Source organism: Ciconia boyciana, chromosome 2 (assembly GCF_034638445.1).
Source record: "Ciconia boyciana chromosome 2, ASM3463844v1, whole genome shotgun sequence".
Taxonomy (NCBI): domain Eukaryota; kingdom Metazoa; phylum Chordata; class Aves; order Ciconiiformes; family Ciconiidae; genus Ciconia; species Ciconia boyciana.
The window spans coordinates 120,106,691-120,129,042 of NC_132935.1; the positions used below are offsets into that span (position 1 = coordinate 120,106,691).

The 22,352-nt window shown below is 41.7% G+C and overlaps 1 protein-coding gene across 6 annotated transcripts in view; it reads right to left on the reverse strand.

Annotated features, from left to right (window-relative positions):
- FYCO1 (FYVE and coiled-coil domain autophagy adaptor 1) overlaps positions 1-22,352 on the reverse strand; it is a 53,400-nt gene that overhangs the window by 28,444 nt on the left and 2,604 nt on the right. For 4 of the 6 annotated variants that reach the window (XM_072853805.1, XM_072853800.1, XM_072853803.1 and 1 more), the window contains exons 2-10: positions 15,011-15,195; positions 13,366-13,472; positions 12,111-12,236; positions 8,301-8,407; positions 7,279-7,422; positions 6,405-6,498; positions 3,361-5,991; positions 2,206-2,298; positions 1,065-1,183 (exon numbers count right to left, since the gene is read on the reverse strand). In XM_072853805.1, the coding sequence (XP_072709906.1) occupies positions 1,065-1,183; positions 2,206-2,298; positions 3,361-5,991; positions 6,405-6,498; positions 7,279-7,422; positions 8,301-8,407; positions 12,111-12,236; positions 13,366-13,472; positions 15,011-15,065 (3,476 nt within the window). In that variant the 5' untranslated portion in view covers positions 15,066-15,195. Of the gene's footprint in view, positions 1-1,064; positions 1,184-2,205; positions 2,299-3,360; positions 5,992-6,404; positions 6,499-7,278; positions 7,423-8,300; positions 8,408-12,110; positions 12,237-13,365; positions 13,473-15,010; positions 15,196-21,246; positions 21,308-22,352 lie in introns of all 6 variants that reach the window. The other 2 variants (XM_072853801.1, XM_072853806.1) reach the window with 2 other exon arrangements.

The following is a 22,352-nucleotide window of genomic DNA, read 5'->3' on the forward strand; positions in this document are numbered from 1 at the left end:
TATAGCCGCAGGTTGCCCAGCATTTGCAGGTTGTACACAAAAGGGCCATTCAAGACACACTCCTCCACAGCCTTCGTGTTCACAAAAGGGAAGCAAACCAGTTTCTCACTGTATTCTTCTAACACAGATGCAATTAAAAAACTAAAGGTTATGACAACTCAGTTCACTGCACAGTCAGTAGAAAGAAGTGTCCCCAGGAAGCTTCCAAAAATGTAAGTCTTGGCTTGACAATATGGTAATTTCAGTACTGTGAGTCCTAGCAATGGATCAAAAATGCTACAGCAACACAACACGAAGGGCTGAGCTGGTCTGAACTCACTCAGCCAATTCAGCTGAATTCAAATATTTTGGTGAGTTAGATTTTGTACTGACAACGTAGATCAAGCAGAGATCAAGAATCATCAGTCTTCCCACAAAGACAGATGATATCAGCACAAAAATGTAAAAGTACATAGGCTTTGGTTAACTCATTAGACTCTGTGTGAGCCCATGCCTCATGAAGATCTATTTCAGACTGCCAAATAATCCGCACCACACAGGCCCACATTACAGACCCTGGAAACACAGTCCACGTTAGATACTTAAAACTGATAAGAAACCTGAAAAAGACATGCAGGATGTGGTCCCATTCAAATAATTCTTACTGATTCCTTGAAACTTCGTGGAAAGGAGAGAAAAAACAAACTGACAGCGCAAATTTTCTATTCCTTATGAAAAAAAAAGAGCCAGTATTGGTGTTTTAATTTTGTGACTAACCTATAAGGTAAAGGAGGTTATAAAATGTCTTCCAGTTTCATAAAGGAAGACATACAGTGAGTTTACATCATCAGCTAAATTAACAATACAATAAAACCTAAACCTTGCATGTGTGCTGTGTAATTTACATATTTCTCATCTGAAGTGTCAATCTGATATTCCCCGTCAGTGCCCATGCACTATTTGCCCTATATAAACCCCGTGGCATATGCTACTTCATAAACCACAGCAATCTTCAATATGCTTTGGTTATTGGCCCCTTGCTTGGCTTAAAATTAACAGCTTGTGTAAAGAGCCCAAACTCCCACCTTTCCAAGAGTTCTCTCAGAGACGTCACCTCCTCTTCGTTCTGTAGCCGAGCAGATTCTGATTCAGACAGCTGCTCTCTTGCTTCATCCAGCTTTCTAGACAAACTCGTGTTTGCAGCCTAGTGAAATAAATTACTGTATTTCCTTACATATTAAAAAAATCACTTTACCAAGCATTGGACAATTACCAAGACACCTAAACAATGCTTTAAAAGAATCAGTTAAAGCCAAACTACCAATTAAGATATTATTGTATAAGCAGACACTAATTAGTTGTGTACTAGTGATTGATTACTTCTGTCACACTGAATAAGGGATAGACTCTAAAGACAGACAGTATTGAGCCTGTAATTATTAGTCCATGTCAGTTGAGCTTTTGCCTCCTTATCTCAAAGATAATGGCAAAAGAATACAGCCTTAAAGTTTTTTCATCACCTAAAAGTTTCAAAAGAAAAAAAAAAAGAAAAATGAGGAAAACGTTGTTTATTAAAGCTATATGGAACATGAAGGACAATGGAAACAAAAACTTCTTTCACAGCTAGCCTCTCCAGAGAAGTCTGCCAAACTCGGAGTCTGCAGGGAACATACCAACTGCATCTAAAGGTATACGTACTTCTGCTAGCAAGCAGGGCCTGGTTCAATAACCTTAACTTTCTTCTTTCTGGATTCCTTACACCTCAGTATGACCCTCTGAACTCAACTGTTTGATAAATGCATTGCAAAAATCCTATTTTTTTCTGGACGGGTTATTTCTCAGCCAGATTAATCCTCTGATTCAGTGCCCTTTGCAGCATGCAAAGAGTTGGATCCACATGTGCATCTGTGTGCAGTGGGCATGCATGGCCTAAGACAGACACTTTTTAAACCTGCACCCCCATTTAAGAAGTGTATACATAACCAGGTCTTATATAAAACCTGACTAGCTTTCAAAGCAGGACAAATCCTAAGTGCCATTGTGCTTTTCATAATCTCTGTTTCAGTGGCTAACTTTCAGCTGCCGAGTATTTTGTCTGCAGCACCTGTATTTATTCAAGGACATTCTCAGACTCACAGCCAGTCATCAGAAATGCTGCCTGCCTTCTCAATTACACTAATGCTTGCTGACACAAACACTGGTCTTTTAATCAGATCAAGCACCTACTTGTAACTCCGCAATCTCTTCCTCTGCAGCATGCTGTTGTTGCTTCTGCTCCTCAAGTTGCTCTCTTACTCTCCCACACTCTTCACTGACAGCCTAGCAGAGAGATTGAGCCAGGAGTTAGCGTTCCTCTGGCGGCCACCCCTTCATCTACAAAATTCCCAACTGTGAATCATGAGTGCTCTTACTGCTATGTATGGGATAGATGCAGCACCACTGTCAGGCTCATGAAAGACAGCTAAAGAGACATCCAACTCATGGATTCAAGGCAACTCCCCTCTGTGATGGCAGACTAGCTGTGTTTTATTGTTACTTCCTATGGGCTATTACAGTTCTCAACAAAAAGAAGGCCCAACTTGCAAAATGCTTTGGCTCAAAAGAGTGAGATAGCCCAAATAATATTGAGGTTTAAAGAAGCCTTTATGAAAATGAATCATAAATGAATGTATGCTGTTTTCTCAAACTCGCAGGATTTCTGGATACCAGAAGTGGCATAAGCCTCTGATCAACTGCCAGTCTTAGACATTATCTCAGAATGGCAGAACAAACACAATAAAATCTTCAGCCTTTAGGAGTGCTGTTTCACATATACAGGGATGACTCATGTTTTTCTGGAAGCAAAACTGTGATCTTCTCAGCTGCTACCTTGAGCAGTTGAAAGCAAAAATACATGAGGGAATTAACTGCAAAAGTATCTGGTCTCAGTCTAAGTTTGCTTTCATCAAAATCAGTTTTAAGGAGTTAGTGGTGTTACAGGTGTGGGGAACAGGTCTTGCAATATTCCTACCACAAAAGAAAAAAGTCACAGCTGTGACCAGAGGGAATAGTTACAGAAGATGCCACCTTCAGTGCCAACATAAGAAATCATCACCCTCTCCATTACTGGCTGGCTTTTCCATATCACATGGCCTCTCCACTGTGCTCAGATGGCCACACTATACTTCTCCAAAAAACTGTGGAGAGTTATTTTACCTCAGATAGGTCTAGGTCATGAGTGTAGAGACATTGTCAGATTCCCAGGCTAAGGCTAGTTGCGTGCCAGTCTCAGAGCCTGACCAACACAAACCTTAGGATTTCATGCAGTAATTGCTGCAGCAGTCAGTAAAGCAGGGGAAATCCTGCACAGCTCCCTCAGCTATAATAATCACATTAATTTACCTTGAATTTTGTCTGATAATTTAGAATCTCAGTGCTCATTTGAAATTTTATTGCAGACAGCTCTTCTTGGCTGGTCTCTTGGAAACTCTGTGCCTGTTTCTTTACCGTCTCCAGCTGCAATTGCAGACTTGGGACAGCTGCGGCACATATTTGAGCCTCCTCTAATTTCTCTTGCAGGCTCTTGTTCTCCTGTCTGAGATTAGAGATGTCAAGCTTCAGCTTCTCCTGTTGCTCTGCTGCCTGTTCTTCCAGTTCTTTGAAACTTTCTGTGGCCTGGGCTAACTGCTCTTCCGCATCCACCTTTTCAGAGGTCAAGGCACAAATCTGAATACCAAGTTCAGCCATATCCGTGTTGGTCCTGTGGAGCAGATCTTTGTTTTCTTCATTTTCCATTCTAGCAACTTCCAAGTACTGCTTAACCTCGGATAGCTCTTCCTGCAGGTTCAGCAAATTGTTTTCCAGCTCAGCTTTTTGATGGGCTGCTGTCTCCTGCTCTTTTTTCAGCACTTCTTCTCTTTCTTTACATTGCACCAGTTCTTGCACATGGTTTCTGTTGAGTGACTCACTTTGCTCTTTCAGCTGCTGGACAAGCGCCTTCTGCTCACCCAAGACAGTCCCTGTGATTGCCAGCTCACCTCTCATCTGCTCTCTCTCATCAGTGGTCTGCTGAAGCTTGACTCGCAGGTCAAGGACTTCTGCTTGCAGCCTAGACACTTCACTTCGGCTGACCTCCAACTGCTCTTCACTCATGGTCAGTCTGGAGGCCAGCTCTTTTGCCTCCTTCTCCAGAGAAGCGGTCTGCTGTAGCTGGTGTTTTTCCACTGATTCCTTTTGTGATGTGAGGGATTCAATAAGCTTTGTCTGATGAAGGCATGTCTTTTCAACGCTGAGCTTTTCTATCTCAAGAGTCTCTGCTTTCTTCCTATGTCTTTCAGCTTCTGCTCTTAGCTGCTCACACTGGCTCTCCATGCCTTGCAGTTCTACTTCCTTCTCTGTGAGCTGTGACTGGAGACACTCTTTGCTTTCCTTCAAGGTGCCTAAGCTTTTTTCCATTTGTAAACTATGCTGTTTGGCACTCTTCAGCTGTCCTTCAAGTGAGGCACAGAAGTCCTTGGTGGTCTCTTCTCTTTGCTTTAGTTCTTCATAGTCCAAGTGCAGAGCCTCTAATCTCTCCTCCAGAATTTGGCTTTGCCTCCTGGCATTCTGCAAGTCCTCATCCAGCTGTTTGTTCTCACCCCGGAGCTTCTTCTCTTTTTCATCAACTGACACCAGGGCATCATCTATCTCACTCTGAAGCTGATTCTCAGAGGCTCTCAGCCTGGCTACCTCGGCTTCCAGGGAAGCTTTAGAAGCTTCCAAATTTTTCAGCTTCCCTTCCATCTTCTTCTTGGACTGCTGCAAATTCACATTCTCCACTTTCAGCTTCCTGTTCTCCTCACCCATTTCGCTCACTGCAGAGTTTTGCTGCTCCATCTGCTCCTCCAGCTCCTTGACCTTCTGTCTGAGATGCTCTTTCTCAGACAAGAGTTTCCGGTTTTGCTCCTCAAGGCTACACACAGTCTGACTCACCTTTGTTAAGCGACCCTCCTGTAGTTCAAGTTGCTCTGCTTGCAACTGGGCTTCCTGCTTCAGTGCTCCTTCCCTCCTACCATACTCCTCCTCAAGTTTCTCTTTTTCTTTCCTTGCTTCCTCAAGATTTTTTTCCAGTGACCCCACCTGAGCCAGCAACCCCATTACCTGGGTCTGGAGCTCAGCCATCTCCTTTCCTTTCAGGGTCAGGGCCTTCTGAAGTGCATCCATTTCCTTTGCCATGGTTTCCAGGCTCCCAAGCAGCTTTTTGCTCTCTTCTTTGGAGTCAACAGTGAGGCGATTGTATCTGGATTCCAGTTCCTTCTGTGCCTCTTCTTTCAGCTGCAGCTCCTCCCTTGCTGCTTTCAGCTGAGACGCATGTTCATCACTGAGTCTTTGCATATCTGCCTTTTCCTTCTCTGTCTCCTGAAGCTTCTCTAACAGTGCCTGTATCTGTAGGGCAGAGTCACAGTGGGCTGTGGCTTGCTGTCCCTTTTCCTCCAAGGCAGCATCAACTTTTGCAAGGAGGTTGAGGTTCTTCTGTTCTGTGAAACTCAGCTTGGCTTTGAGCTCATCAATGCAAAGATCCTTCATAGCAACCAAAGCCCTAGAGGCCTCCAGCTCCTGATTCAACACCTGCAGTTTTGAGGCACAGTCTTCCTTACTGGTCACCAGCTGCTCCAGCTTTGTTGAATACTCCTTCTGCTGCTCCACTGCATTCAGTTCTAGTGACTGCAGGCACTTTTGCAGGTTATGAACAGTGCTCTGAGTGGAATGTGAGACCTCACACTGCTTCTGTAACTCTGTGATCATCTTTGCCAGCCGGGAGTTCTCCTCGCTGTAGTTATTGCTCTTCTCCTTTTCTACCTGTACTTGTTCTTTCTGAAGGCTGACAGCTGCCTGGAGCTCCTGGTTTTCCATTTCTAGCTGGTGAATACGACCTTGAAGTTCCCTCTGCCTCAGCTCAGCCTGATCAAGTTCTACACGCATGTCTTCAAAGCCCTCAAGGTGTTCAACATTTAGTGAGCTATTTGCATCAGGGCTGGAGGGAAACTCTTGGGCCTAAATGAACAGAAGGGGAAAACCAGAAAGTTTAGTAAGTATTAAACATGCATTTGAAGGCTGTGCTCAAATGAGAGCAAGTTCAGGTTCTTAACACACAGTGACGTTGTATGTTGCATTCACAGCACTACAAGATACCAACTTACAGGAAATGGGGCTTGTTTTCACAAAAGATAAATGAAAACATACTTATCTGCAGGCAGTCTTCTGAATATATTTTTTTTTCCTCTACAAGATTTGCATGTTCAGTTGAATCAGCTACTGGACAATTCCCTTTACTTTTAATTAAGAACTCTTTTTCTAGATTACCATTATAAGAGTCATAGTCACCGTAAAACTACCATGCTCTCCAGAACTATGCCATTAATTAAAGATGTACCATGCCACTTAAACATTTTTTGTAATTTGCTTACCTGCAAATAATTGCTCACTAAACTGCTCATGCTGGAACTTCGACTTGGGGGCTTCCATAAATATGCTGAAGATCCAAGTGAGGACAGTGTCCTCCTGTTGATCACACAGAGAAACAATACATAATAGAAGTCTAAGCACATACATACATGTCTTTCTACTCTTACATGTAAGATTTATCTAGTTGTAACTACCACATACAAAAAGACATAACTGCACCTGGTGTCTGAGCCAACAACCACTGAAGCTGATGGAAAACAAAATAGGGATATCAAAGGCACCTATAAAAGATTATGGGGTTGGTAGTTGTGACTTCCCACATCCACAAGAACCAATGCAGCTTTGCTCTAAGAAATTGTATTGCTGTGTGGTGGTGGCTCACCCAGATGGTGGCAGCATGCAGCCCTAGAAAACTCCCATTGATACAAATGGATCCGGATCAGACCTAGTAGTTTTTGTTACTCCTCGCTTTGAGGTGGGATCAGGCTGTGGTGATCGCATATTGTCATCTCTACCATTGCTGCAAGTGAAGTACACTGCTTGGCTGTTCAGTCACTACATGTCTCAGCTCTTAAAACAGAAGGAGCTAAGAACATTTCTTCTTGTGCCTGTGAAGATGAGAATAGCTTGGGATTTGGGCCTAAACTGCAGTTACTGGAAGTACTCCATTACAGAGCATTAACTCTGATCTCTGGTACACAGTTTACTGAAGGAAAAAAAGGCCAATTTAGTTACAGATTAATTACATGGAGAAAGTGTATGCCTGCTCTAACACAAGTATTCCTACCTTCAAAACCAGAAGCTTTTACAGATCCTGCAGCAGGCAGGTATTTTATGGCCCTGTTAATACAAAATGACAAAGTGTTTCTATCTTACCTGGCAAATGCTGGCCAAGCAGCATCTAAATCATAGCCTCTTGATGCCAAGTCAAACTGAATGTCAGTGAGCTCATAGAGTTGACCCACAATGTCAGAACTCATTTTGGAATTAAGAAATGGACTTCTTGCATAGTACCAGTCACTTGAAAACAAAAAAAATTAAGTAATACTCATTCATAAGTAAAAAAGAAGCAGCAGTTTCACTTGCAAAAAACCCCCACAACATCATTATTCACTCCACCCCAGAAAAATTATGATACACTATTCTAAATGCAAACTGAAAACAACCAGACCCACCAACCAACATCCCATCCCTTTGATGTGAAAGAAATCAAACAGCTTCAATGAATTCCACAGAAATATCTTTAAAGGACCCCCTGCACAAAATATTTTTTGCTGTAGTACTTGGGCAAAACACTGGCAAGACAAAGTATTTGCTATACACTGGATAATCACACAGTAAAAACCTAAAGCACACAGTTAATACATCAAAAATGAGGGTCAGAAAGCAGCAACCAGAATTAAATACACTGTGAAAACAGTTGGCTTTTTCTAAATGCCCTACCAGTGCTCCTCCAACCAACTACAAACTATCTTCCGGTGTTCCTTGGCCAGGGGCAAGCTGTTCCTCTGTGTGACAATGCAGAGATGCATGCAAGTGCTTTCTGGGGCTTTGTGCCACACGTCCAAATTAATCCTCCCTTATGATGTACAACACAGAAGATCAAACACAGGATCTTCAATGCTTATAAAAATGTCACCTTTGAAACCAACATATAGAAGCATCAGCACCACCCACTCCACACACATTTAGCTGTAACAACTTTCAACCTTTACCAGCCTAAGATAGGTATGAACCAGTGACCCAGGCCAAAAGGTCTATTATCCTTCCTATCCTATTACCAACTCTCTAAGCCAACCATTTGGAAGAGTTTCAATTTCTTTCAATAGCTACTAGGTGATGTTGATGGATTATACTGAGCAAACACCCATTAGTTAACAAGGTACTTAGCTATTCACCTGGTCACCTTGGTGTTCATAAAACATTGCTGCAAGGTGTCTGCTAGCCTTTGGTGAACCAGGGAGTAACGAAGAAATGCTCTTCCTTTTCCAAGAGATGTTCGTAGCTGGAAGGGAGAAACCATAAGAAAAGAAAATTCTAAGTATCATTTGTAATCATGTAGAGACATGGCCAGAACAGTCTACATACTGACACAAAAAATCCCACAATAAGCCACCAGTTGTGAAGGAAGTAGTTAAGAACTGCCACTGAGAGACGCCTTCTCCCAACACTGTAATTGCGTGGAATCTTTTTTGAATGACGAATTTGTATCTATAGCTGGCTGTGGTCCACTTTATAATAATATAAAAGGCATCACAGGGCCAATGAATCACCTACTATACTGAGTACATGAGCACAGACTATGCTAAAGGCAATTCCCAGTATAAGGCAAAATCTCAACATGCCCAGCAAAGCCAGAAGTGACTGCTTAGGTTACTTAAGATGTGCCTGGCCACAGCTGGAAGAGGTTTAGGGCAGATCTAGTCACAGAACAAAGATGTACACGTATACAAATATACATCCCCACAGACACAGTAACCCCAGACGATGCAAAAAGCTTTTCTTAATACTTAGCCATTAAGTTGATAAAAATCTAATTCTTACTTCAGACCAAGAGCAGCTGCATGACTGAAATTAATGGATCTTTTTATGAAGACAGCTGTTAAATCAACATAAGGGGGATCACAAAACTCAGCACTAAATTTTGTTACAGCTACTGACTTGGGGAATTGATGTCTTGTTTTGTCTATTACATCTGAGCTATTTGTTGTCCTGCAAAATAATGAAACACTAAACAGTAGTGTTTCTTTTCTCCTTTCCGTCAAAATCACTAATCAATTTAGGAATAGAAAATGAAAGGGATGAAAAGAATTTCTCGCCAGTCAGCCATGCTCCTAACCAAACTGCTCATGCAACAAACAAACTAATTATATTAATGATTTAAAAATGGAAGCCAAGGAAAATATTAGAGGGACTGAGGCTCAAATTAGTAGGTTACTGTAAATTTTGCTTGAAAAGTTATTGTGAAAGAAGGTTCAAAGGTCCCACAAGCTTTCTCTCCTTCTGATCAGTATTCTACTATGGTGAAGTCAGAGCAATACCTTAACCCTCAGTTTCCTTGGTTTTGCTGTTACCAGGCTTCTGTGCTCAAGTAAGACACAGGTTTCTCCACAACAATCCACTATATACAAAAATGTTCCTTATAAATGGAATGATGAAATGTGGAGCAAAAGAAGCAACGCCTTTTACTGCTTTTTGTTTTGAATTCTATAGGACACAAAGTGTGAAATAACATGGTCCCCAAAGGCTAAGTACCCCAAAATCAGCAAATTTAATTTGCCAGCCGGTTTTCACCTTCATTCACCCTGTAGATGTCTGAATATTTCTTCAGGGAGATGCCATCCCTGCTCTGTGCAGAGAAGCTTACTAGTGTTGTCCCTAATTAGGCATATTTAGTGAATATCTTAAGAATAGTCAAAAAAACCACTGGAAGCCACTGAATTAATTCTATCCTTACTCCCATTGGTCCATCAATTTAAACCACAATGCCTTTTTTAAGCATGGAGATACTGGAACGGATGTACATGACGAGACGTACAGGAAACTATTTACATATATGCAACTACAAGTAGCCAAAGACCATTTGACTAGGAAGCAAAACCATGCCACCTCCTGCTAGAGCCCTGCCAGAATTCAGGGAAGTAGGCAGTGTCTGGTACTGTCAGTGTTTCCATGTTGACTGCAAACACTGTAGCTAAGGTGCAATGTATGGCTGTAGCACTGTAGCGTGTGCAATGTGTGGCTGTAACGACTTGGAAAGATGTGTATTCAGTGTAATCCCCTTTTGAAAGGGAAAGGACCAGAACTCACTGCTCACCTAATGCCATCAAGGACAAGGCTCTCTGTTTAATTAACAGCTTGGCAGTTTCCAGGGTATTCCTATTTGCTTCCTTGCTCCACCTCTCTAGCATATCATGCACCCTAATATTAGAAGCGCTGCAGGCAAAGCGGAAGAGGAGGCATTATGCTGTTAAATGTTTGACCATTCTTAAAAACTAACTGCCATTACTCTTTCCTCCTTGTTCACTTCCATCTTTGAAAGTCAACAAGTACTGTTCAGTGAGCAAATAAGGGACATTTGGAAACCTTTATGTTCTATCCAGCCAGGTTCAAAAATTGGCTGCTGATTTCCACCTGTCATGAAGGGGAATAACCAACATGTTTTTCTGTCATCTGTAATTTCATTTCTGGACCTGAGTCTGCCAGCTCAGTTATCCAAAATGGTTGACTGATTTTTTTAGAGTTCATATTCCTAAACCACATGCTAATAAAGTTGAAGCAAGTCTTCCACAAGCTAATTTCTATGACTGCACAGAAATTGAAGTAGAAAATGTCCTTCTTCCAAATAATAATTTCTGATATCATGCTAACCATTAAACAGCCAGAGGTACTGAAAAAGGAGGAAAAAGCAGAGCAGCCTTTACATGTGGTAATATGCAGGTGATACCACAGCCAACAGACTGTTGAAGGCTACAGCACAGTCACCTTTGCAGAGAAATCAGATTGGCTACTGCTGCTGAGAATTTAGGGACCAGTAGCTACAGTCAGAGGATCTTTCCTGCAGCAGCAGTCACTGTCCTTCTCCAGTCTTCCTGGAAGTAGTGGGAAAGTCAAACCTAATTTCCATGGCTCTCCCCTGTTTCCCTTTCCAGTAGTAAAACAAACTGGAGCCCTTCCTTGGCTTGTTCACCTTGGAACAGCAAAATTCAATATTGCCTAAGTTGCTGAGAGAAGACAGTGAGCTAGGGAACACAGAGCCTGCCTCTGCTAGAGTATTATGGCTCTTTCAGATGGCTCAAGGCAACATTATCTAGAGGTGCTGTGGAGGAATTGCTAAGAGAATAGGGAAATCTGCTGTAAATAGTAACTTGCTAATACAAGTCAGCACTGCTCACTGATAACATAACTGAGCAACAGGACAACACTGGCCAGCACCACCACACCACTGCCTCTTTTACCCACAAGGGAAGTTGTTCTTCAGATGATTCTAAAGACTCAGGATCAGCACAGAAAGCTTCTCACAGCACTTACTTCACCCACTTATTGAGCTGAAGACATAACATGGCTGTTTGTTACAAGATTAAGCTTTTATTACTATATCTAATAAAAATAAAGCTTTTTGACCTGTTCAGGACGGCTTACCCGAGGGAATAATGACATCCCGAGCCATTACATCATGCTATTTGACATGGAGGAACAAAGCTGAGACAGAAGATGAAATGCTGCTCTCAGTCAGTACTCCTCAACTCTACTGACCAGTTGAAAAAGTCTTGTCAAGACTTTTGACAGTCTTGTCAAAGAAATGTCAAACGTGGTGAATCTTTCCTCTTACTCTTAGAGCAAGTCCTCCCTTAAGCTGTGCTAAAGATGGCAGGCTCTACCCTTGACTTAATTTTTCATTCCTTTTTAGAGAAAACGGCACTAAGTTTATGAAAAGACAGGGCACAACCAGAGACAAAAAGGACCATTCACTTTTGTAAGTCGTCTTCAAAGTAAGAGTCAGGCTATCTAATCCTATATAGCTTAGTACCCTAGTAAAAAGAATAACCTTGCATTTTTATACTTTACATGAGAATTAAAAATAAAAATTACCAACTTTTTTTTGCCATATGTTAAAAGCAGTGTATTTTCTTTTGGTTTCTGTTGCTCTCTGAAAAGACATACCAAAACATAAACCACATATTATGATGCTTAACTGATATACTTACTTCCGTAATAGACTTGACAAAGCGGATTCCATCATTAGCTCCTTTGACTTTTGCCAGACAGTCGCAGAAATAATCCCAGTAGTCTTTTCTGTTGCCCAGCAATGTGCTTTTTTCTTTCTGGTCAAACTTAAAAAAGGAAAACAAAAAGCAATGAGCAAAACTTAAATATAAATATACTTATATATAGCTACTTGGAATTCTGTTCCTCTCCCAGCAACATGTGCTTTCATGCTTCCTCTTAGTTTTAGCCAATGTATTCACAAAGGAAAGAGTCGTTGTACTGCACTGATGCAATCCAGCAGTTACAAAAGCTCCTTTACAGACAGTAACAGATAATAACTTTCTGGGTCCAGTTAAAATACAGACATCTATTCAAAACTGCTGAAACAAAGACTTGCAGCAGATTCAGCAGCTGTTCAAGAGCAAGGAAGTAACAACCAGTTGCTGAGACACCTGCAATCAAGTGTGGCAACAGCACACAAGTACATACATACCAGAAAAACCTGCTCTAGCTAAATCATGTTCAGAGCAGCAATGCAGCGAGGGTATGGACTGCAGCTTGGACCATTCAAATCCCAAAGGATTCTTCAGCTTCTGCTGAAGCCTCTGCAACCCAATTAAAACTCCCTTGCCTAGAATAAGGTTAAATTAGCACGTCTTTGTTGCAATCAGTGACATGATTACAGTGTACGTAGACACAAGACTATGCAAACTGAATTTCAGTTTGCCCAGCAGTGCCCCCTTTACTTAAATTTTGAGGACAGCCAAAAAGCAGCATTGCAGATTAAAAATCAGCCTTTTGCATTAAGCTTCCCATACAATAAAAATAAATTTCCAAATTGAAATTGCTAAACATTCCGTAAATTACTCACACCACTATATTTACACCGTGAACAGCTTACTAGTATTTATTTTGCATTAAAATGTTGTCAAGATTCCATTAACACAGTTTTTCCAAGATAATTTAGCAGGATATAGCTTTAAAATCAAGGTCAAATCTTTCAGACCAATAGAAAAATGCCTTACATTCTTCAATCAAATCGCTAGCACTGCCTTTTGATTACATTTATTTACTTTCACTTCAAATAAGTACAATAAGCAGCACACATTTCAGTCCACTTACTGAAAAAAAAAAAAAAGACTCAACTGGATATTAATGATTATTTGAGTTAAACCCCACATACTAAAGAGTCAATAAGAGAAAACAAGGCCTAGCTTTGATGGTGGATTACAAATGACACACATCACTTTTTACCTGTAGAAGGTACTCAAGCTTGTAGGAAAATTTTTGCAAGTTGACACTGTCATCTGTGATCGGTTCCCCTCCTTCTTTAAATTCTTTACTTAATTCAGTCACAGCATCTTTAAAACAAGACACCAAAATAGTTAACTAATGCAAGAGATATATAGCACTGAATCCATAAACAACTAAATAAATGGGTTTTCTGCCCAGACATTATGAATGTGTATTCAGTTTCTTTCAGTCCAACTGTCTTAACTACAGTGCAAAAAGCTTATTGATATGCTGGCAATTTCACACCACCTATAAAAAAAAACTATAAAAAAACCTTATGTATACCAACTACTTCTTCTTCTTCTTAAAAAGAGCAAAACCTCCTTCTGACACTTAGCAAAAACTGGTAACAGACAATTGCTAACTGGTTCTTCAGCAGAGGAAAGAGAAAACTTTTTGCTGCCTCATGTGCACATTAAGGTATTGCCACAGGACAAACAGAATTCTGATTAGAAAGGACAAAGCATGTAATCTGCTAAAGGGGATCAGTAACACAAGAACAGTCATTCAGTCAGCACATTTATCTTCTCCATGCTTTATTCAGGAAGGTTCAGCTTGTGCTGGTTACAAAACACAAATGGGAAAAACAATTTACACAAAAATAAGCATGCAGCAACTCCTGCTCCCTAAAACCTACACCTGTAGGGGGTGAGGAAATCTCAAGTTAAAGCAAACTCTACTGTCTCCCCGGACACTCTGGCCGCAAAAGGGTGTACTTCTCAGCATCAGAAATTACTGATTTTGAGCTTCCTTTCCACTTGGTTTTGTACTTCTTTCAGGTGCCTGCGTGAGCCTTAGCTCCTAGTCCCACACGATCCCCTTTGCAAATTAAAATCTCTTCTTGTTAACAGGCATGCAGATCTGCTTTTTATGTTACAGGAAGATCTAGATTCCCAGCTTTGTTGCATACCATACCTTATATTTAATAAAAACTAAAAGGAAAAATATCTGGATCTTGGTATAAGCAACTGATTAGGACAGAGACAGAGCAGGAAAACATTTATGAATCTGCTGCCAATTTTGCCTGCAACAGAACTGTGGAAAATGAGGTTGGCTACTGCTAGTGGAGGAAAACTCAGATGCACAGAAAGCCTGTTCCAGTGCAGCAGGAACAGCAGATCCAATTCTCCAGCACTCTTCCTCTGGGTCTCCATTCCCAGTTTGGTTTGGCCTTCTGGTTTTTTCTCTTCCTACACTAGCAGCAACTCCACACCAGCTTCTCATCAAGAGAGGGTCTAAAAGTCAGGCCCTCTCCTTATCTCACATGAAGTCTTGTAATAGCATAGTTCTATTCATGCCAACAAAGTCCTAGCTCACACTGCACACCTCACAGACACTTTTTTTTAAATTGTAAAACTTATTCCTCATCTTGTATGTTTAAATTTGCAAGATTTAAGAATTTAGGATCCTGCAGAAGGTACAGCACATCTCTCAAAAAAATAAGTCACATTTCTATATTGAGCACATCATGCACCTTGAACTATGTTGCTACAATTGCTGCACAAAAGTGTTACACAACTGAAAACACAACTCCTACTCTCTGTTATTTAAAACATGGAGGACACAGTCCAGCCTACAGAATGAATCTGTCAGCATGGCACTGTACCTTGCAAGTCTCTGATAATCCGCTGCAGCTGGCTTTCTCCACTAGTTGCTGCCATCTTGAAAACCAAAAGAGCTCCCCTTCTGGGCTGTTAACCTTTTCATCCATCTAGATGAAAATAGCAGAGTTCATATCCTTGGTGACCATTGGGCTGATGAAGATTATTCTTCTCTGTGACACCTGCAATTCTGTAAAAGCCAAAAATAAAATTAAAGTCTTTATCATCTCAAATGACCAGAAGAGAGGTGCTTTAGCATTTTAGATCCTGTTTAATAATGAATTCCCATAAGGCCAACTCTTTTCCAGGAATCTCCTTTATATTTCCTTCTAGATTTCACCTTCCATTTCAGTTATATCTTTCAAAACTACTGAGCAAACCTCAGAGAGCAATTTTCTCTTGTTGGAATTACAACACAGTCTTACAGCCCAGCTCGGGCTGGCATTTCATGCAATTCATCTTGTGACCCTGAGGGAGGTTCTGATGACACGGGACCTTCCCTCCCAAAACCCTCTGCCAGATCTTCCCTACAGGCTGCAGAGGAAAAAGATACAACTTTTCCACTTCAGGAAGACTTTCAAGGCACAGACTAGGCATGGGCCAATGAGTCAAAAAATGATGCATGTTTGATTCTCTGGCACTGGAGCATATTTTTAACTCATAAGAGCTACTAAAAGATTTATACTGGAGACTGGTTTTAGTACGAGAAACATCTCTCATCCCCTCCTCAGAACCCACTGTTCCCAACAGATGTAAGAGGACACCACTTTATTTTAAGCTCTGTTACAGCATCCCTGGCTGGATAAATATACCTTGCATCACCTCCCTTGCTTAGAGCAATAACAAGTGAGTTATACCTAGCACTCACAGAAAATCTTTTCTTAATTAAAATTAATAAATTAAAATTAATTAAAAGCCTCAAACACTTTAGTAAAACAACCATGCCTGGGGATCCAAACTTTCAAACATTAACCTAGGAACAATTGTTCAAAAAAAGCCATATAGAAACTGCAAAGGGAACTTACTGAGCATCCTGTTCAAAGGTTGTTCAGAATTCTGCCTGCAATGGTACAGCCAAACTTTCAAGCAAGCACAACACCCAAAGTACTGAATCTTTAGAAAATTTGCCGTTACATGTCTGGGCTTTTTTTATCATTCAAGCTGAACTACAATGAAATTAAGTTGTAATCTTACAATTTACAATCTTACAATCTTACAATCTTTACAAAAGTTTGTAAAATCTTACAAACTTTTGAAATACAAATGTGATTAGGTCAGATGATTATATCTCCTTTCTCTTTTTTTTTCTTTCGCTTCCAAAATAACTAAATTGGCATGGCTGAAGTCAATGTCTGAATGAATCAAATGGACCATCCTTCTACCCTATGTATTGAGGTATTGTTTGGAAATGGTCCTGATGTGACCCCATATTCTTTTCTTTTTGAAACGAAACAAACCTTAACAAAGCCAAAGAGACAGAAACACGGTAAATATAAAGAAAAGGCTGAAACTAGGCTTACTAGTGAGTTTCTCTTAATACCTGTGTTTTGTTACCTGCTAGTTTCCATTTCCGTATTTTGATGGCAGTTCTCACGTTATGACACAACTGTCGTGTGGACCACGTGCTACCTGGGCAAAGGCCTTGGCCTACAAAATCCCCACCACAACTGTGCTGCTTCAGGGAGAGAAGGCCAGCACAGCAAAGACTGGCCAACCTTTTGTGGTGCCAAACATGATTTTTTACCCTAGATCAACAATATTATGTACCCAAGATTCCTATCTTGATTCTACTGAGTGATCATATAAAATAACACACTTCCTGGCAATTTGCTGAGTTTGGTACCAATGAAAAAAAGCAGAAATAACAAACCCAGTGAGTCAATGTTTCCTTTTCTAAGCACTCAAAGTAATATGAGCAGTATCTGTTCAGTTTGGAAACTGTTACAGAAAGGAGCATAAGTGAGAAGACTGTGCAATGTGGGCAATGGCAAGCCAAAACGTGTGGCCAAACCAAAGGCTGTTCCTCACACAATGGGGGAAAAGAGTAAGGACCAACAAGGGGATCCTGCCCATCCTTCCCAAAGGCCAGAACAAGCTCCAATTCAAGGCTCCAGAGACACAAAGGCTGTGCAAGAGGCATGCCAGGAAAACAGGGACCAGGCCAACTTGCAGGCACATACAGAGAGCCTGGAAGAGATGGCAGTTGGGAGCTGAGCCCTTATTTTGCAACAGCCAGCAGGGAGCAGGACATGGGGCATCCTATGGCAGACAGGCACAGCATGGGACCTCGTCGAGTGCTAGTTCCCGGCAGACTGCCCAAGCAGAGATTTACTGGGGGAGGATTAAGGAGGTTTAGAGTTGCCCCAGCCCCACCAGCACTATGTAAGGTAGTGCATTTGCCCTGAAGTCACAGATAAATGACTACTGTGTTCACAGCAGTTCAGCGGCACAGCGCAAGGAAAGGCAGCATGTTCCCAATGGGTTGATCCTGTTGTCCCAAAGCAGCCCAAGACATGCATCTTTATCCCTGCCAGGATCTCCTAGGCAGAACACAGTAGCCCTGAACAGAGACCACAACTCAGCTGGAGGCATGTAGCTGCACAGCCTACTCTTCTTCTTCGTCACCTCCCAGCCACCCCTTTCCTCAGTACAGGGAGCAAGGTCTCACAGTTTCCCTCTTCCTTGCATCAGATCACACCCATGAGACATGCATTTACTCCCTTCTTTTCTCCCCAGAAGTGAAGGGGTTCTTTCGACCCAGGCTATTGCACAAGGAGAATGCACTGAAACTTTTTTTACCTGCCTTCTCCTCTGCAAAATGGGGAGAAAGGTACTTCTCCCCTCCGTGGTCCTTCCAGAGGTATTCTTAGAAAACACAGTCCATCCCACAGAAAGGTGCAGAGCTCCCACTTCCTATGGCAAAGAAAGCTGGCAATGTACCTTAACTGGTTTCCTAAGGTTTCAAAATAGGAAGAGCTTCTATAAACACCTGATCTAGTCCTTCCTGATCACAGAACATTTTGCCCAGAATTCTTTAGAGCACAACCCTGTTCCTCCAGCATTTCCTTTCCTATTATCTACACCTGTAAATATTTGCTATGTGAAAACAGCATGATACATGTGTCAGGCACAGGTGACCTGCTGCGGGTCAAAAGCTTTTTAGGTGATGCATCATTACCTCTTATATAATAGCATTTGACTAAGGCCAAGGGCATTAACTTGCACAAAACTGCAGAGCAGCAATGACATCAATGTAGTTACACTAAGGACCTGGCACAGAGTACGGCGGACGAGGCAAGACAGGGCATGCCATCAGTCCCTCCTCGCACTCTTGGGCCGTGCCTGCTGATGTCTGAAGGTGACTGCTGCCTTTCCTGCTGGCATAAGTACCAGTGTGGGGGTGACAATCTTCTTTACAGAGGAGGATATCCTGGAGATTAAAGAAAGAAGCAGAATGGAAACAGCCCACTTAAAGGGAAAGAAAAGATTTACCTGAAGGGGTGTGAGACACATACAAAACAGTAAACAAAATGTAATGACTGTAATTAAATTGGTTAGTGGGGTAGCTACAATGACCTACTTTTAATCTGATTTCATAAAATTTCTCTTTGTGTTGCTGTAGGCATGTCTGCATCTCCAGCAGCTACGTTTTTTTTAATTCATTGGTCAAATTTGGCCAACCTCGACAGAAGGTAGAGGTCTTCAAAATATTACACTCCTCCCTGTGCAATCAGAACAGGAAGCTGGGAGGAAGTCCATGAGCAGAGTGTCTCTTCATTGATAAAAAGGCTGCAGTGAGACCTCTGTTACAGCCTGATATCAGAGAATCCACTCCCCACCCAAGTGCATTTTCAGTGTACACTAGGAGCACAGCTCACACTGCAGACTTGGTGTAATTCAGTTAAAAAGTAAATCGGATCTGCAAGACAAATTCATTGGAAACCAAGGTCCACTACTTTCTACTGCTTACAGAAATATTTCACGTTAACATAACTACTCTGGTCTAGCCATTCCAAACAAGGGCACTTCATCACATGGCCCCCACTGGTATCACCAGACCTTTAATTATTTGGTGCCCACAATTCTATACCTGTTCTAACATTCTATATGAAACAAAACAGCCAAGTGAGGATACTGAGCCAAATCAGCATCATGTTCTTCATGAGTCACAACAATTTTAAGTGTGTTATTCCCTTGTGTAACGTGAACATGATTTGTCCCATAAAAGCAGATACTGACTGATAACTGCAAGGCACGCTTTTGGAAACTGTGTGGAAAAAACAACCTACCTGGTCATACAGCTGGCTACAAGACACACTGACAAAAGAACACTGAACGCAAACCTCACGGCAAAGATAAAAGAAGAAGTAGGGAAAGGAAGCCTCTACCTCTCAGGACTGTAACACCACTAATTTAGTTAAATAATTTCATTCCAGTAATTGTCTGGAAAAAGTACTTCGTAGCTGCAGGAAACATAGAGTCCCAGTGGCATTTACTACAGCTGTGCTGCTAGCTTTTCTAATTTTGTACCATGCAGGTACACAAAGCTGCACATCCGTAAAGCTAAAGAACTGTCTGCTGGAAATAAGGGTCTGAGGTGAAGTGCAAAGAAGACAGCATGACTCTTCTGTCATGCACACACACATGCTTTTACTGGGCAACTCAACCCTTTGTGCTTTAACACTGCATATAAAGATATGTGACTGATAAAAATGCACACTGGACTACATTAAATAGGACGATTAAAAATAAAAGGCAGGCACAGCCTGAATGTCAGTTAAGGTTTCCATTCTGAGAAGTGAAATTGTCTTTGCTAAATTAATCTTCCCCCTTCATTTTCTACACCAACAAACCTTCACATTTTAATTACAAAGCTATGTTTTTGGAGGAATATGTTTTTATTTCTTTTAGTACTTCAAACAGGAGACCATGCTGCAAACCTATGCTTTCCCACATGGGATTTCCCACACGCTCATACACATAAACCTTGTTTTGAAGTGTTCGGGCATATAAACATTTAGTAATAAAACACATCTTGCAGAAAATAGGTGTCCAGAAAAACAAATTCACAGAGTATCATAGCATAGCAGAAGAGAGTAAGTAGATGAAGTGCACAAAAACATTCACATATTTTGCAAATGCCTGGCAGAAAAGTAGCACATTTATAGCTAGAGACTCCTTACAGTAAAGCCCTTTTGTGGGGAGGCCCTTGCAGTCTAGGGATATTTGCATTTTACAGCATAAGAACACAAACTAATGACATTCACAAAATACTGCTTGCACCCCTAACCTGACAGGAGAGACTGACACAAAAGAATCAGTAAAGTTTTGTATCATCTTTGTGCAAACTTCCCTATTCTATGAACAACTGGCCTGCATTCCCCCCCTATTCCTTGTATTTGCGAACTGTTCTCAGAAAAAGATCAAAACTGAGCAACAGATACAAGTATACAACGGGCACGATAAGAACCCCATGAGATAGAGTTAATTTTTAACCCTGAGTGGGGAAAGCTGGCAACCCTAACAACTTTTTTTAATGCTGCACCTACCAAATGGGACCCCCACTCTAAGACCTGACTTAAACCCCTTTAAAACGTTACACTGGACTTTGCCAAACAGGACAGATGCGTTAGACCAGGGACAGTTTCCTGATTTGGAGAATAAAGTGCTTTGTCTCTGATATTCCTCACATCAATAACTGTTGAACAACATGAACTCAAATGACCACTTTCCGCAAACAACAACACAGGGATGAGCTTGCACGTATCTCACAAAGACAACCTTGTCTCAGCCCTGTCTCATGATGAGAGAAGTTGCCTGTTTGAGGAAGCAGTCAGTTCACAAGAAGAGCGCTCTTCTGATAACAGGAATTGCACTAGTGTCACTTTTAACAAACTCATCTGCCCTTTTTCCTCAGGACACGCCAGACCTCATCCCATGTCAGGAATGCTACACTGGGTTTACTAACATCTACAAATTAACCTAACCATAACTCTCACAGAGACTTGCTTCTCCTCAGCTGCTCCCATCCTATTTCACCCCCCCTGGGGAAAGGTACCCCTGCTGCCTCAATGCCTGTATGGTGAGCTGAAAAGATAGGTTTAATTCAAAAGTGAAAAGGTTTTTTCCCCCTTCACACTCTCATTCTTCCAAGCCATTCTCCCCATGTCCCTATGTACCCTCCCTGCCACAAAACCTGCTCTTCCTCCCCATAACTCACCCAACTATTTAAATCACTTACACGTTCTTCAAGCCAGGCACCTGACGCTCAGATGCTCCTCTGAGGAACACCACATAGATACCTACAGAAATAGAAACATTAGAGGACTTCCAGCTGCAAAGGAACATCGGTGATTCACAACACTCAACTCGCTCATTGTACAAGCTAGGAGTCTTCAAAAAATCTCATGTTTTTCAGGTCTCCAAAGTTGGTCTCTGAGCCTTGTTAACTTCCTCAGCAAGCTCAGCCTGAAGAAAGCATCTCAGCCACCTCTGAGACTTTGGGATAGTTAAAAGCAACAACCATTACATCCTAACTCTGAATGGGGGCTTTCCTTAGCAGGATTTTTTACCTCTGTATCTACTGTTCCACACTGTCCCTCCAAGCTGAGGTTTCAGAAGTACTTGAAAAGGCTGCCTCCACCTAATGGTTTTGGGAAGTTTGGTGGGTGGGTGCTGAGACTTGCCCATCTGTAGCACTCCATCTGTCCTCCATCCAGCCAACAGCAGCAGTAACTCCCTAGGGCAACTCCTGGCCTATATGTAGTTCCCAGTGAACTAGCAACAAGCAACACTGAAAATTAGAGGTTTTGGTCACGCACACATAGATCAAATAGGAGGCGAGGCAAGCACATTAAGCAAAAACCACGCTGAGACAACCCAAACTGACAGGCCACCGAGTGAATCATGCTACCTCAGAGCCAACATCAAAAATTCTTCTTTCCTCTGTAGCAGGAAGTACGGAGTATTTCCTCTCTCCCTCTTTTCTCATGGGTTTTCCAGTGAAGGTCACCATTTTTATAGGGAAGGGGAAATTTCAGAGTTACAAACCTCAAAGATCTAAAAGCCTTTGGAAGAGAGGCCTGAATAAGACTGCCACCGCTGAGCCGGTTGGGAACAGACAGGCTCACAGATGACGCAGGCTTGGCATGAGCCCAGTTATTCAGGGATACCCTGATCCAACCTGTTCACTTTCAAAACCTAAGTCGGCTTGCAGCAGTAGTAAGACCTTTCTGTGCTCATCCTCCTTCCCAGTAGTAAATTAAATGTCATGGTGGACACACTCAGGGGTTAACTGTTTACAAATATCTTTGTTGACATCACTATACCATCAGCAACCACAGAATA